Raw genomic sequence first — 14,389 nt, forward strand, 5'->3', positions numbered from 1 at the left:
CTGGAGGTTGCTGTTGGTTGTTATTGGAGGTGTCTGGTGGATTTATCTGTGACTGTTGCTAGATTTTGAGTGTGTGATAATTCCCTTTCTTCTCCTACTTTGGTTTAACCCCATCCTCCACTCCCTTGTGCATTCCTCATTTATATGTGTGAGTATATTTGTATGTTTGGTATTTTCCTTTAGCCCTGTGTGTATTACCTTGTTAGCCTGGTTGGTTTGTTATAGTACATCGCTACTCCAATCTTCCCTTGGTGGGGGAAGAGTGCAGACTGAGGGCGGATTCAGGAGCTAACGCAAGGTACGTGGCCCCGGTGTCTTCACCATCAGAAGTAACTCAGGGAACAGAGCGAGCTAGTGCGCCCCCTAGCTTTAGGGACAGAGGAGCCCCTCGTCCCGGGACACCTATCAATAGAGTCGTGACAAATCCAATATTGCTTACTTATCTAATGTATATACGGAGGACACGACACGTGGTCATAAGTGTTTTATTATTGCATGATCCTCTATATATAAAATACAGTTTATATCACTCACTTGAAACAATGAGTAGTGTTTACATAAGTGGGGGTTTAGACGAGAAGAACCATAAGGAGATCTTCCCACCATTCTTTAAGACTTATTCTGCCATTGGTTGCCCTATAGGTTGCCCACGGCTGTGACTAGATTCGATGTTGCACTTCTACAGATCTGGGATATCATATGTTATGGCGGACAACGTCTTGACGCCATTGTCTTAGAAGCAGCCCTTGTTCTGAATCTTGCAGATGAAGAAAGATCCTGAGGCTTCACAGGTGCCGAACTCCGGGCATTTCTCCTCCCCACAGGACACCTTACCGCCCTGACACCTGCACTTAGTGCTGCACGAGGCCTCGCTCCAGAAATCCTCACCTTCCTTAGCAAACTTTGCTGTGATAAAGAAATAATGTAAAGTGACATCACTTGTGTGTCAGATGATAGATAATAGATAGATAATAGATAAATAATAGATAATAGATTGATAGATAAATAATATATATATATATAATAGATAGATGATAGGTAGATATATAATAGATAGATAGATAATAGATAAATAGATAATAGATAGATAATAGACAGATAAATAAATAAACTTTATATAGCGCTAACAACATATTCCGCAGCGCTTTACAGGTTGCACACATTATCATCACTGTCCCCGATGGGGCTCACAATCTAGATTCCCTATCAGTTTGTCTTTGGAATGTGGGAGGAAACTGGAGAACCCGGCGGAAACCCACGCAAACACGGGGAGAACATACCAACTCCTTGCAAATGTTGTCCTTGGTGGGGTGTGAACCCAGGACTCCAGTGCTATTCACTGAGCCACCATGCTGCCTGCCCTAGATAATAGCTAGATATATAATAGATAGATAATAAATAATAGATAGATTATAGATAGAAATAATAGATAATAGATAATAGTTAATAGACAGATAATAGACAGATAATAGATAAATAATAGATGGATAATAGATAATAGCTAGATAATAGATAGATAGATAGATAGATAGATAGATAGATAATAGACAGATAATAGATAATAGATAGATAATAGATAGATAATAGATAGATAGATAATAGATACATAATAGATAATAGATAGATAGATAGATAGATAGATAATAGACAGATAATGGATAATAGATAAATAATAGATAGATAATAGACAGGTAATAGATAGATAGATAGATAGATAGATAGATAATAGATAGATAATAGATAGATAATAGATAATAGATAGATAATAGATAGATAATAGATAGATAGATAATAGATAATAGATAGATAATAGATAGATAGATAATAGATAATAGATAGATAATAGATAGATAGATAATAGACAGATAATAGATAATAGATAGATAATAGATAAATAATAGATAGATAATAGATAATAGCTAGATAATAGATAGATAATAGATAGAATGATAGATAGATAATAGATATATAATAGATAGATAATAGATAGATAATAGACAGATAATAGATAGATAGATAATAGATAATAGACAGATAATAGATAGATAGATAATAGATAGATAATAGATAGATAATAGATAGATAGATAGATAGATAGATAATAGATATATAATAGATAATAGATAGATAGATAGATAGACAGATAATGGATAATAGATAGATAATAGACAGATAATAGATAATAGATAGATAATAGATAGATAATAGATATATAATAGATAGAGAGATAATAGATAGATAGATAATAGATAGACAATAGATAATAGATAGATAGATAGATAGATAGATAGATAGATAATAGATAGATAATGGATAATAGTTAAATAATAGATAGATAATAGATAGATAGACAGATAGATAATAGATAGATAGATAATAGATAGATAATAGATGGATAATAGATAGATAATAGATAGATAATAGATAATAGATAGATAATAGATAATAGGTAATAGATAAATAATAGATAGATAATAGATAATAGATAGATAATAGATAATAGGTAATAGATAAATAATAGATAGATAATAGATAATAGATAGATAATAGATAGATAGATAGATAATAGACTGATAATAGATAGATAATATATAGATAGGTAATAGATAGATAATAGATAGATAATAGATAATAGATAGACAATAGATAATAGATAGATAATAGGTAGATAATAGGTAGATAGAAAGATAGATAATAGATAGATAATAGATGGATAATAGATAGATAGATAATAGATAATAGATAGATAATAGATGGATAATAGATAGATAGATAATAGATAATAGATATATAATAGATAGATAATAGATAGATAGATAGATAATAGATAGATAATAGATAATAGATAGATAGATAGATAGATAATAGATAGATAATAGACGGATTATAGATAGATAATAGATAGATAATAGACAGATAGCTAATAGATAGATAATAGATAGATAATAGATATATAATAGATAATAGATAGATAGATAATAGACAGATAATAGATATTAGGTAATAGATAGATAATAGATAAATAATAGATAGATAATAGACAGATAATAGATAGATAATAGATAGATAATAGATAATAGATAGATAATAGATAGATAGATAATAGATAGATAGATAATAGACAGAAAATAGATAGATAATAGATAGACAATAGAAAATAGATAGATAGATAGATAATAGATAGATAATGGATAATAGTTAAATAATAGATAGATAATAGATAGATAGACAGATAGATAATAGATAGATAATAGATAGATAATAGATGGATAATAGATAGATAATAGATAGATAATAGATAATAGATAGATAATAGATAGGTAATAGATAATAGATAGATAGATAGATAGATAGATAGATAGATAGATAATAGACAGATAATAGATAATAGGTAATAGATAAATAATAGATAGATAATAGATAATAGACTGATAATAGATAGATAATATATAGATAGGTAATAGATAGATAATAGATAGATAATAGATAATACATAGATAATAGATAGACAATAGATAATAGATAGATAATAGATAGATAGATAATAGGTAGATAGAAAGATAATAGATAATAGATAGATAATAGATGGATAATAGACAGATAGATAATAGATAGATAGATAATAGATAATAGATAGATAATAGATAGATAATAGATAGATAATAGATAGATAGATAGATAATAGATAGATAATAGATAGATAATAGATAATAGATAGATAGATAATAGACAGATAATAGATAATAGGTAATAGATAGATAATAGATAAATAATAGATGGATAATAGATAATAGATAGATAATAGATAGATAGATAATAGACAGATAATAGATAGATAATAGATAGATAGATAATAGACAGATAATAGATAATAGACAGATAATAGATAATAGATAGATAATAGACAGATAATAGATAATAGATAGATAGATAATAGATAATAGATAGATAATAGTTAATAGATAGATAATAGATAAATAATAGATAGATAGATAGATAAATAGATAATAGATAGATAGATAGATAGATAGATAGATAGATAATAGACAGTTAATAGATAATAGATAGATAATAGATAGATAGATAATAGACGGATTATAGACAGATAATAGATAATAGATAGATAATAGATGATAGATAGATAATAGATAATAGATAGATGATAGATAGATAATAGATAATAGATATATAATAGATAGATAATAGATAATAGACAGATAATAGATAGATAGATAGATGATAGATGATAGATAGATAGATAATAGACAGATAATAGATAATAGATAGATAATAGATAATGGATAGATAATAGATAGATAATAGGTAGATAGAAAGATAATAGATAATAGATAGATAGATAATAGATAGATAATATACAGATAGATAATAGATAGTTAGATAATAGATAATAGATAGACAATGGACAGATAATAGATAGATAATAGATAGATAATAGATAGATAATAGATAATAGATAGATAATACACAGATAATAGATAGATAGATAGATAGATAGATAGATAATAGACAGATAATAGATAATAGATAGATAGATAATAGATAGATAGATAGATAATAGATAGATATTAGACAGATAGATAATAGATAGATAATAGATAGATAGATAATAAACAGATAATAGATAATAGATAGATAGATAGATAGATAATAGATAGATAATAGATAATAGATAGATGATAGATAGATAATAGATAGATAATAGATAATAGACAGATAATAGATAGATAATAGATAATAGATAGATAATAGATAGCTAGATAGATAATAGATAGATGATAGATAGATAGATAATAGATAGATAATAGATAGATAATAGATAGATAGATAGATAATAGATAGATAATAGATAATAGATAGATAATAGATAGCTAGATAGATAATAGATAGATGACAGATAGATAGATAATAGATAGATAATAGACAGATAATAGATAATAGATAGATAATAGATAGATAAGATACAGATAGATAATAGATAGATAGATAATAGACAGATAATAGATAGATAATAGATAATAGATAGATAATAGATAGATAGATAATAGACAGATAATAGATAGATAATAGATAATAGATAGATAATAGATAGATAATAGACAGATAATAGATAATAGATATATAGATAGACAGATAATAGCTAGATAATAGATAGATAGATAATAGATGGATTATAGATAGATAATAGATAGATAATAGATAGATAATAGATAATAGACATATAATAGATAGATAATAGATAGATAGATAATAGATAGATAGCTTGATAGATAATAGATAGATAATAGATAGATAGATAGATAGATAGATAGATAGATAGATAATAGACAGATAATAGATAGATAATAGATAATAGATAGATAATAGATAGATAATAGATAGATAATAGATATTAGATAGGTAGATTTTGGAATTTATGGTTTAATAAATAGATGAATGGATTCATGGAGGGATGAACAGAGAGACAGAGAGATGTATGAGAGGATGGATGGAGGGATGAAGAGATGGATGGATAGATGGAGGGAGGGATATAGAGGAACAGAGAGATAAATGGATGGATAGCTAGATTAAGGAATGATGGTTTTAATCATATATTATTTTTGCATGTTTTCATTATCTTGTATCTTGCAGTAAATAAGGAAATACCTTGGAAGATGCAGCCTCCGGGAACCTTAAAGTCATCGACCTGGAATACCCATCGTCCAGGGTAATTGACATTAGATGTGGACTGGATCTTCAGCACCTCGTTAGTTCTGGATCCGGGAATATTGAAGTAATGAGTGTCATCTCCACTGTTAAATCCGGCCTGTGATATATACACATATATATACAGAGTTACATTGTATCTGGGGAACTTCCAGAATACAGATATCTGCTGACGCACCAGAGATCACCAGCAGGTGGCGCTTGTTATACACACCTGAGCCGGGGTCCCACCAAGTCCAGTGTAGGCGTCTCCATCGCTGGCGGTCCCAGTCGTCCACTGGATGTCACCATAATTTAAGATGGCGATGTAGTTATAACCGTCACTGGTGAGGACGGCCTGGAAGGTGTTCACCTAATAGAGGAAATGTCAAAAATAGTAAAAGAAAAAGTTTAGAAACTTTGGTATTAGGAAAAAAATTCTTCTTACAGGTGGCACCAGAACTAGTAATCTGCACATTGTCATCTTCTACCGCCATTGATACCAGTAGATTAATGGTTGTATGTATGTCTGACCTTTTTAGATGCAGACCCATAATACGCCACTTTGTCCCAGGTGGCCACGAACGCCCATGTGGCCTTATAGTGCAGCTCTGGCAGGTGCTTCTTCATGTCCTCTGATATCTTCTGCAGAAGATCAGGGTCTGTGCTTTCCCGGTAGTACACGGTGCCCCCTAAGTCATTGTCCACGTCTCCCCAAAAGGGGGTGACGAAAGTTTCTCCATTACTGAGGGGGAAAGCGTCTGGGGTGTATTGGGAAACGGCCATATTGAATGAAATCACTCCATTATTATTTACCTGCAATATATAAAGTTATGATTCAGATTGTGCCTGAAATGCCACGTGTCACCTGCAGGGGGCGATAACATTAAACGTTAGATTAAAGGGAAACAAATAAAAAAAATAAAAAAAGGGTAAATGGGGTAGTCACCTATAGGTGGCGCTAGAGACGCAATTTTTATTCTTCAAGGAAAGAGTTATTTTGCATACATTTTCCCAGAAAGCACTACATTTAAGACTTAATTTTCATGATTATAATATAATACTAGGTCAGGACCTTGGAAAATGTCATGGTGTTCGAAAATCAAATTTTTCTTATCTTTTTTTAAATATTTGACAAGGAAAGTAGATAACAATTGATAAAAAAACATAAAATTCTTGTAAAATCCCAAAACATATGGAAAAGAAAAATATTCTTACGTGAAGAGATTTATATTTTTTGCCAAAAAATTTAAACTCAATGGAGAGCTGCACTTCGCCAGAAGTCCCATCATCTTCCGTTGGGGTCACTTCGTCCCCCTGATCGAGACCATATGGGTAAAGAACATCATCTAGATCACGAGAAAAAAAACAAGTAAGATTACTGTGAGCGACAGGAAGGGGAGAGATTTCAGTGTTTTGGAGATCTGCTCTTATCCGTCACACTTTTCTGAGCATCTTCTTGCTGCCAAGACGGAATGAAAAGTTTGGTTTTAGTTGTAACTTCCAGAGATTCCCTGTTATACAATTATAATGAAGCTACGGTTATTCATTTGTTTCCCCTAGGAGTTGCGTTAAGATTTTGAAAATGATCGAGTATGGCTTATTTCAGCATTTTTCCTTGTTACAGCTCACCATCTGGTCAGGAGGGGTATTGCAGGTAAAATCGATGCATAAAATAAACCAATATTGCTGTCAATGCACTGAGCTCCCAAATCCCAATGTTTCCTTTATTTTCCTTTTTTATATGACTTTTATATTCCTGCATCCATACTTATTTTATGTTATTGTTTACATTCCGAACTCTGCCCATCTTCCCTTTGTGTCTCCAGACTACATTTCCCAGGAGGCAGTGTGCTCTGACCCACCTTACAGTGCCCGCCCTTTCCACCTATAAAGCACCATCCTGAGATTACATTTCCCAGGAGGCAGTGTGCTCTGACCCACCATACAGTGCCCGCCCTTTTCACCTATAAAGCACCATCCTGAGACTACATTTCCCAGGAAGAAATGTGCTCTGACCCACCTTACAGTGCCCACCCTTTCCACCTATATAGCACCATCATGAGACTACATTTCCCAGGAGGCAGTGTGCTGTGACCCACCTTACAGTGCCCGCCCTTTTCACCTATAAAGCACCATCCTTAGACTACATTTCCTAGGAGGCAATGTGCTCTGACCCACCTTACAGTGCCCACCCTCTCCACCTATAAAGCACCATCCTGAGACTACATTTCCCAGGAGGCAGTGTGCTCTGACCCACCTTACAGTGCCCACCCTTTCCACCTATAAAGTACCATCCTGAAACTACATTTCCCTGGAGGCAGTGTGCTCTTACCCACCTTTCAGTGCCCACCCTCTCCACCTATAAAGCATCATCCTGAGACTACATTTCCCAGGAGGCAATGTGCTCTGACCCACCTTTCAGTGCCCACCCTCTCCACCTATAAAGCACCATCCTGAGACTACATTTCCCAGGAGGCAGTGTGCTCTGACCCACCTTACAGTGCCCGCCCTTTCCACCTATATAGCACCATCCTGAGACTACATTTCCCAGGAGGCAGTGTGCTGTGACCCACCTTACAGTGCCCGCCCTTTCCACCTATATAGCACCATCCTGAGACTACATTTCCCAGGAGGCAGTGTGCTCTGACCCACCTTTCAGTGCCTGCCCTCTCCACCTATAAAGCACCATCCTGAGACTACATTTCCCAGGAGGCAGTGTGCTCTGACCCACCTTACAGTGCCCGCCCTTTCCACCTATATAGCACCATCCTGAGACTACATTTCCCAGGAGGCAGTGTGCTCTGACCCACCTTTCAGTGCCCGCCCTCTCCACCTATAAATCACCATCCTGAGACTACATTTCCTAGGAGACAGTGTGCTCTGACCCACTTTACAGAGCCCGCCCTTTCCACCTATAAAGCACCATCCTGGGACTACATTTCCCAGGAGGCAGTGTGCTCTGACCCACCTTACAGTGCCCACCCTTTCCACCTATAAAGCACCATCCTGAGACTACATTTCCCAATAGGCTGTGTGCTCTTACCCACCTTTCAGTGCCCAACACCTCTCCACCTATAAAGCACCATCCTGAGACTACATTTCCCAGGAGGCAGTGCGCTCAGTCTCAGATTTCAATGCCCACTCTCTCCACCTATAAAGCACCATCTTGAGACTCCCATACAGTCTCAAGGTGGATAAATCATTGTCTATAAAGTCTCGTAATGTTCCTCCTAAATGACCGACTATGAATTTTCTAGAGATTACCAATGTCCCAGGTGCTGATATTCACACCAAATAGTCTTTGTGTGGCCTAGGGGAACAATGAGGCAGAAACTAGAGCAGTGGTCCCCAATAGTGACGAGCGAACGTGCTAGGATAAGGCGTTATCTGAGCATGCTCGGGTGCTAACTGAGTGACTACAGCATGCTCGAAAAATATCTTTGAGCCCTGTTTGACAGCCACAAAATATACAGGGATTGCCTGTTTAAGTGGCGAAAAAAAGAAAATTTGTAGAAAAATTTTATTTACTTTTGTTCCCATTTTCCGAGACGCATAACATTTTTATTTTTCGGGATTTGAGGCTGAGTGATGGATTATTTTTTATTGCCTTGAGCTGACGTTTTTACTGATACGATGTTTTGATTGCTTTTTTATTGCAATGTTGTGGTGGTCAAAAAAACCCTTCATTCTGACATTTAGATTTTTTTCTCATCATTACGCCATTTACCGATCATATTAATTTATTTTATACTTTGATAGATCAAACTTTTTATGAACGCGGCGATACCAAATATGTGTATTTTTTATTGTTTATTTATAGTGGGGCAAAAGTTATTTTTATTTTTTTTAAAAACATTTTTTTTCTTTTTCGCTGTATTTAATAGTCCCCATAGGGGACTGAAAGCTGCGATCATCTGATCACTTGTGCTATACATAGCAGGGCATCAATATAACATCACTGTTCAGATCACACAAGCTTAGTTTTCTTGCAACGCCTCCAATGACATCACCAATCACAGCTCACTACCCAGAGAACTGCTGACTGAGCCCCGCCCCTGCAACATTCCGCTCAAAGCACAGACTGGAAATCTCTGTACTCTGTGCTTTGAAAGTCGCCACATGTGACAACTGGAGGATAAAGTAAAATTTTAACAGCAAATAAATTAAGAAGTTTCTTCTTTTTGCATACATTTTACAATAATGCATTAATTTGCGTACCCCCCCAAATCCCTTTAAGACCTGAATTAAATATTACCGAATCCAAAAGAATTAAATGTCTATCGAATTCATACCTCTAGATGACTGCGGACTCTCCTTTATATAAGTATCTGACTTATTCTGTTCCACAATGTAACATTATTACATACATTGTTGCAGGTAATTTCCAGTCCCAAATTCTTACTGAACAAGCTCCTTCACTTTTTCCCATGATCATTAATTTTCCCCCTGGTTTCTTTGATAAAATCTTGGCCAGATTATTCCAATTTTTGGAATTTTTTTGAATATTATAAATTTGTATTTTTTTTAAACATTTTACCATTTTAATTTTTTTTATACTTATCACAAAATCAAATGTATAAAATATAAAAAGAAATAAGATAAGTGTAAAATATAAAAAGAAAAGTGGAAAAAAATATTCTTACTTGACTCCACTGATCCGTGCACTGAAATTAAAACTGCAAAAAAACAAACAAAAACATTTAGTTCATATTTATCATGACTATTTTTGCTGTTTTTGAAAAAAATTTTTATAGTTAAAAAGCAAACAAAAAAGCTTAAAAAAGTATTTACGGTATATTTTTTGCTGTTTTTGAACATTTTTATTTCTTTTTTTTTTTTTTATATAGCACTTACCCAGCAGCAGCAATGAAGTCACAGATGTGGTCTTCATGTTGACTAAGTTCTATCCAAAATACTGAAAGTGGAAAAGAAAATATTTATTAATAAAGTCCTGATGTTGGTAAATATTCCATTTAGTCATTTTGTGCCCTCCTGAGCACCAGGTCTTGGGGTCACTTCTACTTTTATCCCCCCATATCTCCATAGCAAAAAACAAGTCCAAATCCATGTGCATATTAGATATGGGCCGAAATGCGTCAGCAATCCAAAAAAATTTGATATTTTATAGATTTTGTTTTTCTAAGTTGGAGATTATCCTAGTAAGTGATCTGCTTCACCTGACCAAGTGAGAACGTGCACCTGTAAGGGATGATGTCGCAGCTGGAGGAAATGCTCTTACCTCGCTATAGTCTGATCGATCAGAGACTAAGGACACTTAGGCACGATATCATTTTATATATTAAGTTCCCCGGGGTGGAGACATAATGTTACAACATATTTTAAGCTTTGCATGTGTGAAGATGTGTACACAGCATGTAATAATATTGATGTATTTAAATAGTGAAAAAAACATGGCCATATTGTCTCCTCTCACACCGCTCTGCCCTTATCAAACAATGATTCACCATTTTCTACAATCCGGATTTTGCAACTTTTAAGAAATGAGAATAAAACCTCAGATTTAGAATATTAAGAATATTAAGCAATAATTAGATTTAAAGGTGCGAACGAGCCTTTATATATAACGTCTTCTAGGTAAAATGTCTGGAAGATTTGCTCATCTGAAAATCGACTGTGATAATGGTTTTTGGAAATTTCTAGGATACGTCTGCAGTCCACCAGTTCCCATACTCTCGCTTTCAATCCAAACTTTAAAGGTATTGTCCAATTAGGAGCAGAAAGATCAGACATGTTGAAATCCAACATGCCCAATCATTCTTTTCCATCAACATTTTTGATTGGTGGAGGGACAAGAAATTCCAACAGGCTTGGCTACTTTAGATTATTTTTGAGTTGTTGCTCTGCTCCCTGCTACTTTTCCGGTCTCTGTTGATTAGCTGCAGCGGTGATGTAATGTCTTCATCACAAGTGACCCCTGCAGCTAATCACTGGACAAAGCTTTTTGTGCTGTTGCACAACCAAGTAAATGGGATACAAAGCAGAAAATTTGAGGTCGCACTTCTCGGAACTTTCTTGTTGCAGTTCCAATACTCTCGGGAGTTACAATGTGACCCCATTCACTTGCAATGTAGAAGCGCGATCGTGAAACGCGTCGGACATTTTCATTAGAATAAATATTTTAATTCTATTGGAGAAGTAACCTTGATTTTGACTGTTAATATACCAGTCTGTTCCTTGGTCCATTGCATACCCATCTGTTTATAATCAGCATTTAGATTGTTTAACACCAAAAATAAACATCAACTTAGCAAATGCCCCAAGTTTGAGAAAAGGGCTAAATTTATTCATAGGGAAAACGGAAAAAGTTTTTTTCTGTCTGGGGTAACTATACCCATTACCGTGATGACTTTTCTTTTTTGCCCATTTTTTCAACATACACCATTGGGTCCATCTTTATAGTGATCGATGGGGGTCACACTACTCCAAACTCTAAATTCTCACTGTATCCACTGATGATGCAAAAAAAGTGAACTTTCCCTTTAAGAAGAGATAATACAACAAAACTTTTCTTTCTCTTCGTTCCTCTTTCCGCCTGGTTCATTTTTGTTGGAGCTCGGCCATAGTTATTGCCAAATATCGGGTTTATCCTTTAATTCCACTTCATTTGCTTTTCTTCTTCACTTGGTGAGAAATGTAGCAGGACGCAGAACGAGTTTCCAAGATACATAAGAGCTTCCTCCATGTCCTAAGTCAGAAGGATTTCTTCAGGAAAACAAACACTTATGTCTGAGCATCACATTGTCTCCAAGACTGAAGAAGTGGATCATTAAAGACTGGAGGATCGAGTCCAATCTTAAAAAAAAGGTTTATGGGGTTCTGTTCACAAGAGAAATCGTTCACATGGAGGCAAAAATGCACCATTGTTGCAAACAAACAAAATAGAACAATATGCTTGATGGTTGCATACACACAGAGACCTCTGCACCAAAGAAAACAGAGGCTATCGGTTGAAGGAAGAAAATAAATGAGAGTGCACCAAATTTTCTGTGAGATGCGATGCTGAAAACACCAAAGCCTTTGGGTACCAAATGCCGGTGGTGAAGCACGGCGAAACATTTATAAAAAAGTGGAAACATTTAGAAAAAAATCTTCATTAGAACATTGTTAAAACAAGTGGATCCATCCAAAACAGTTAAAACCCAACGCATTTCTGTCACTCAAAGGCCTTTTAAAGTGAAACTCATGTATTATATAGAGTCATTACACACAGGATATTCATGGTGATATGTCACAGACATTGAAGGATCAATACCCTTCATATTCTACAGTTAAGAACTGAGTTTCCATATTTAAAACGAGCCATTTCAGCACCAACGATGCGGAACGTCCTAGACGACCGAGAGTGGTTGTTGTTCCAGAGATTGTCGATGCTGTGCCCAACCTCATACTGGAGAATCAGCGAATTTCAGCTAAAGCAATAGTAGACATCATGGGGATTTCCCATGAACATGTTTGTATAATTATCCATTAACATTTAGACATGAAGAAGCTATCTGCAAAATGGGTCCGCAAATGTTTGACAACAGATCATAAAAGCATGCGAGTGAAAACTTCCCGGTCCATTTGTTAGCATTTCCAGACTGATAAGAACTTCCTGGATTGGCCCATCACAATGGACAAGACCTGGATTTATTTGTATGACCCTGAAACCAAGGAGCAGGCAAAAGAGTGGAGGCACAGTTGTTCTCCTAGTCCAGAGAAGTTCAGGGTGAAAGAAATCAGCCACTAAATTGATGGTATCTGTGTTCTGGGATAAGGAGGGCGTGCTGCTAGTGGACTACCTTCCTTAGCTCTCTGATATCCTAGGGTGTAAATAATAAACTGGAAATTCATCACTACTGTGTTTTCTATAATAAACATCTATCCTTGGCTCCCTGATATTCTAGGGTGTAAATAAAAAACTGAAAATCCATTACTGCTGTGTGTTTTCTATAATGAACATCTATCCTCAACTCCCTGATATCCTAGGGTGTAAATAATAAGCTGGAAATCCATTAATACTGTGTGTTTTCTGTAATGAACATCTATCCTCAGCTCCCTGATATCCTATGGTGTAAATAATAAACTAAAAATCTCATTCCTACAGTGGTTCAACTTATGTTTAATAAATAAAAGAAACCTCTCTGTTTTAACCTTTGACCAACGTTTGTAGAATCTTTTTGCAGTCAATACAAATCTGTGAACAATAATTGTTTACTGTTAATACTTGTTCACACCAAAGGTAAATTTAATATTAGAGGAAAGAATTTTAAGTTTGTAGCTGAGTATCTGTGACTCCCACACGTTCCTGTAGCAATCGCTTCCCTCAAAGTCAACAGTGCTCTCAACTTCAAGTCCCTTGTCCTAATCAGCAGTGATCCTACTAAATCAATACAAATATTGTCTTGCAATTTTTAACTGCACTCAGCCACAGCCAAGAACAGGAATCATTCAAAATCAAGAGGTTGGTAGCATCTGATTGATGATTGGCACCCATCGCTTATCTAATTTTGAGACTTATCTTGGGGATGTGTCATCATATCAATACTGTGAATAACACCTTTACATTTTTTGATACAGGTTAAGTGATCATGTGCATCTTTTCTATTCCTGACGCATGTTTTGTACTAATATTATTGATACTCTGTGTTGTGAAGTTGCTGTTGGCGTATATTCCTGGGGG

General features: G+C 34.5%; 1 protein-coding gene across 1 annotated transcript; it reads right to left on the reverse strand.

The window, feature by feature from the left end:
• Window positions 1-471: 471 nt before the first annotated feature.
• Window positions 472-11,076, reverse strand: LOC143768725 (alpha-tectorin-like). The gene is made up of 8 exons (XM_077257378.1): window positions 10,946-11,076; window positions 10,561-10,621; window positions 10,350-10,382; window positions 6,922-7,052; window positions 6,238-6,519; window positions 5,939-6,076; window positions 5,665-5,824; window positions 472-906 (listed from the first exon to the last, which is right to left on the reverse strand). The coding sequence occupies exons 2-8, from the start codon at window positions 10,595-10,597 to the stop codon at window positions 734-736; spliced, it is 954 nt and encodes a 317-aa protein (XP_077113493.1). The 5' UTR covers window positions 10,598-10,621; window positions 10,946-11,076; the 3' UTR covers window positions 472-733.
• Window positions 11,077-14,389: the final 3,313 nt, after the last annotated feature.

Source organism: Ranitomeya variabilis, chromosome 4, assembly GCF_051348905.1.
Source record: "Ranitomeya variabilis isolate aRanVar5 chromosome 4, aRanVar5.hap1, whole genome shotgun sequence".
NCBI lineage: Eukaryota > Metazoa > Chordata > Amphibia > Anura > Dendrobatidae > Ranitomeya > Ranitomeya variabilis.

Coding starts and splice junctions, on each gene's coding strand:
- LOC143768725 (XM_077257378.1), bottom strand. CDS start 10,597: ATGAAGACCACATCTGTGACTTCATTGCTGCTGCTGG. Junction 5,825..5,938: donor TTGGTGGGACCCCGGCTCAG/GTGTGTATAACA, acceptor TATATATCACAG/GCCGGATTTAACAGTGGAGA. Junction 907..5,664: donor CGGAGGCTGCATCTTCCAAG/GTATTTCCTTAT, acceptor TCTTTATCACAG/CAAAGTTTGCTAAGGAAGGT.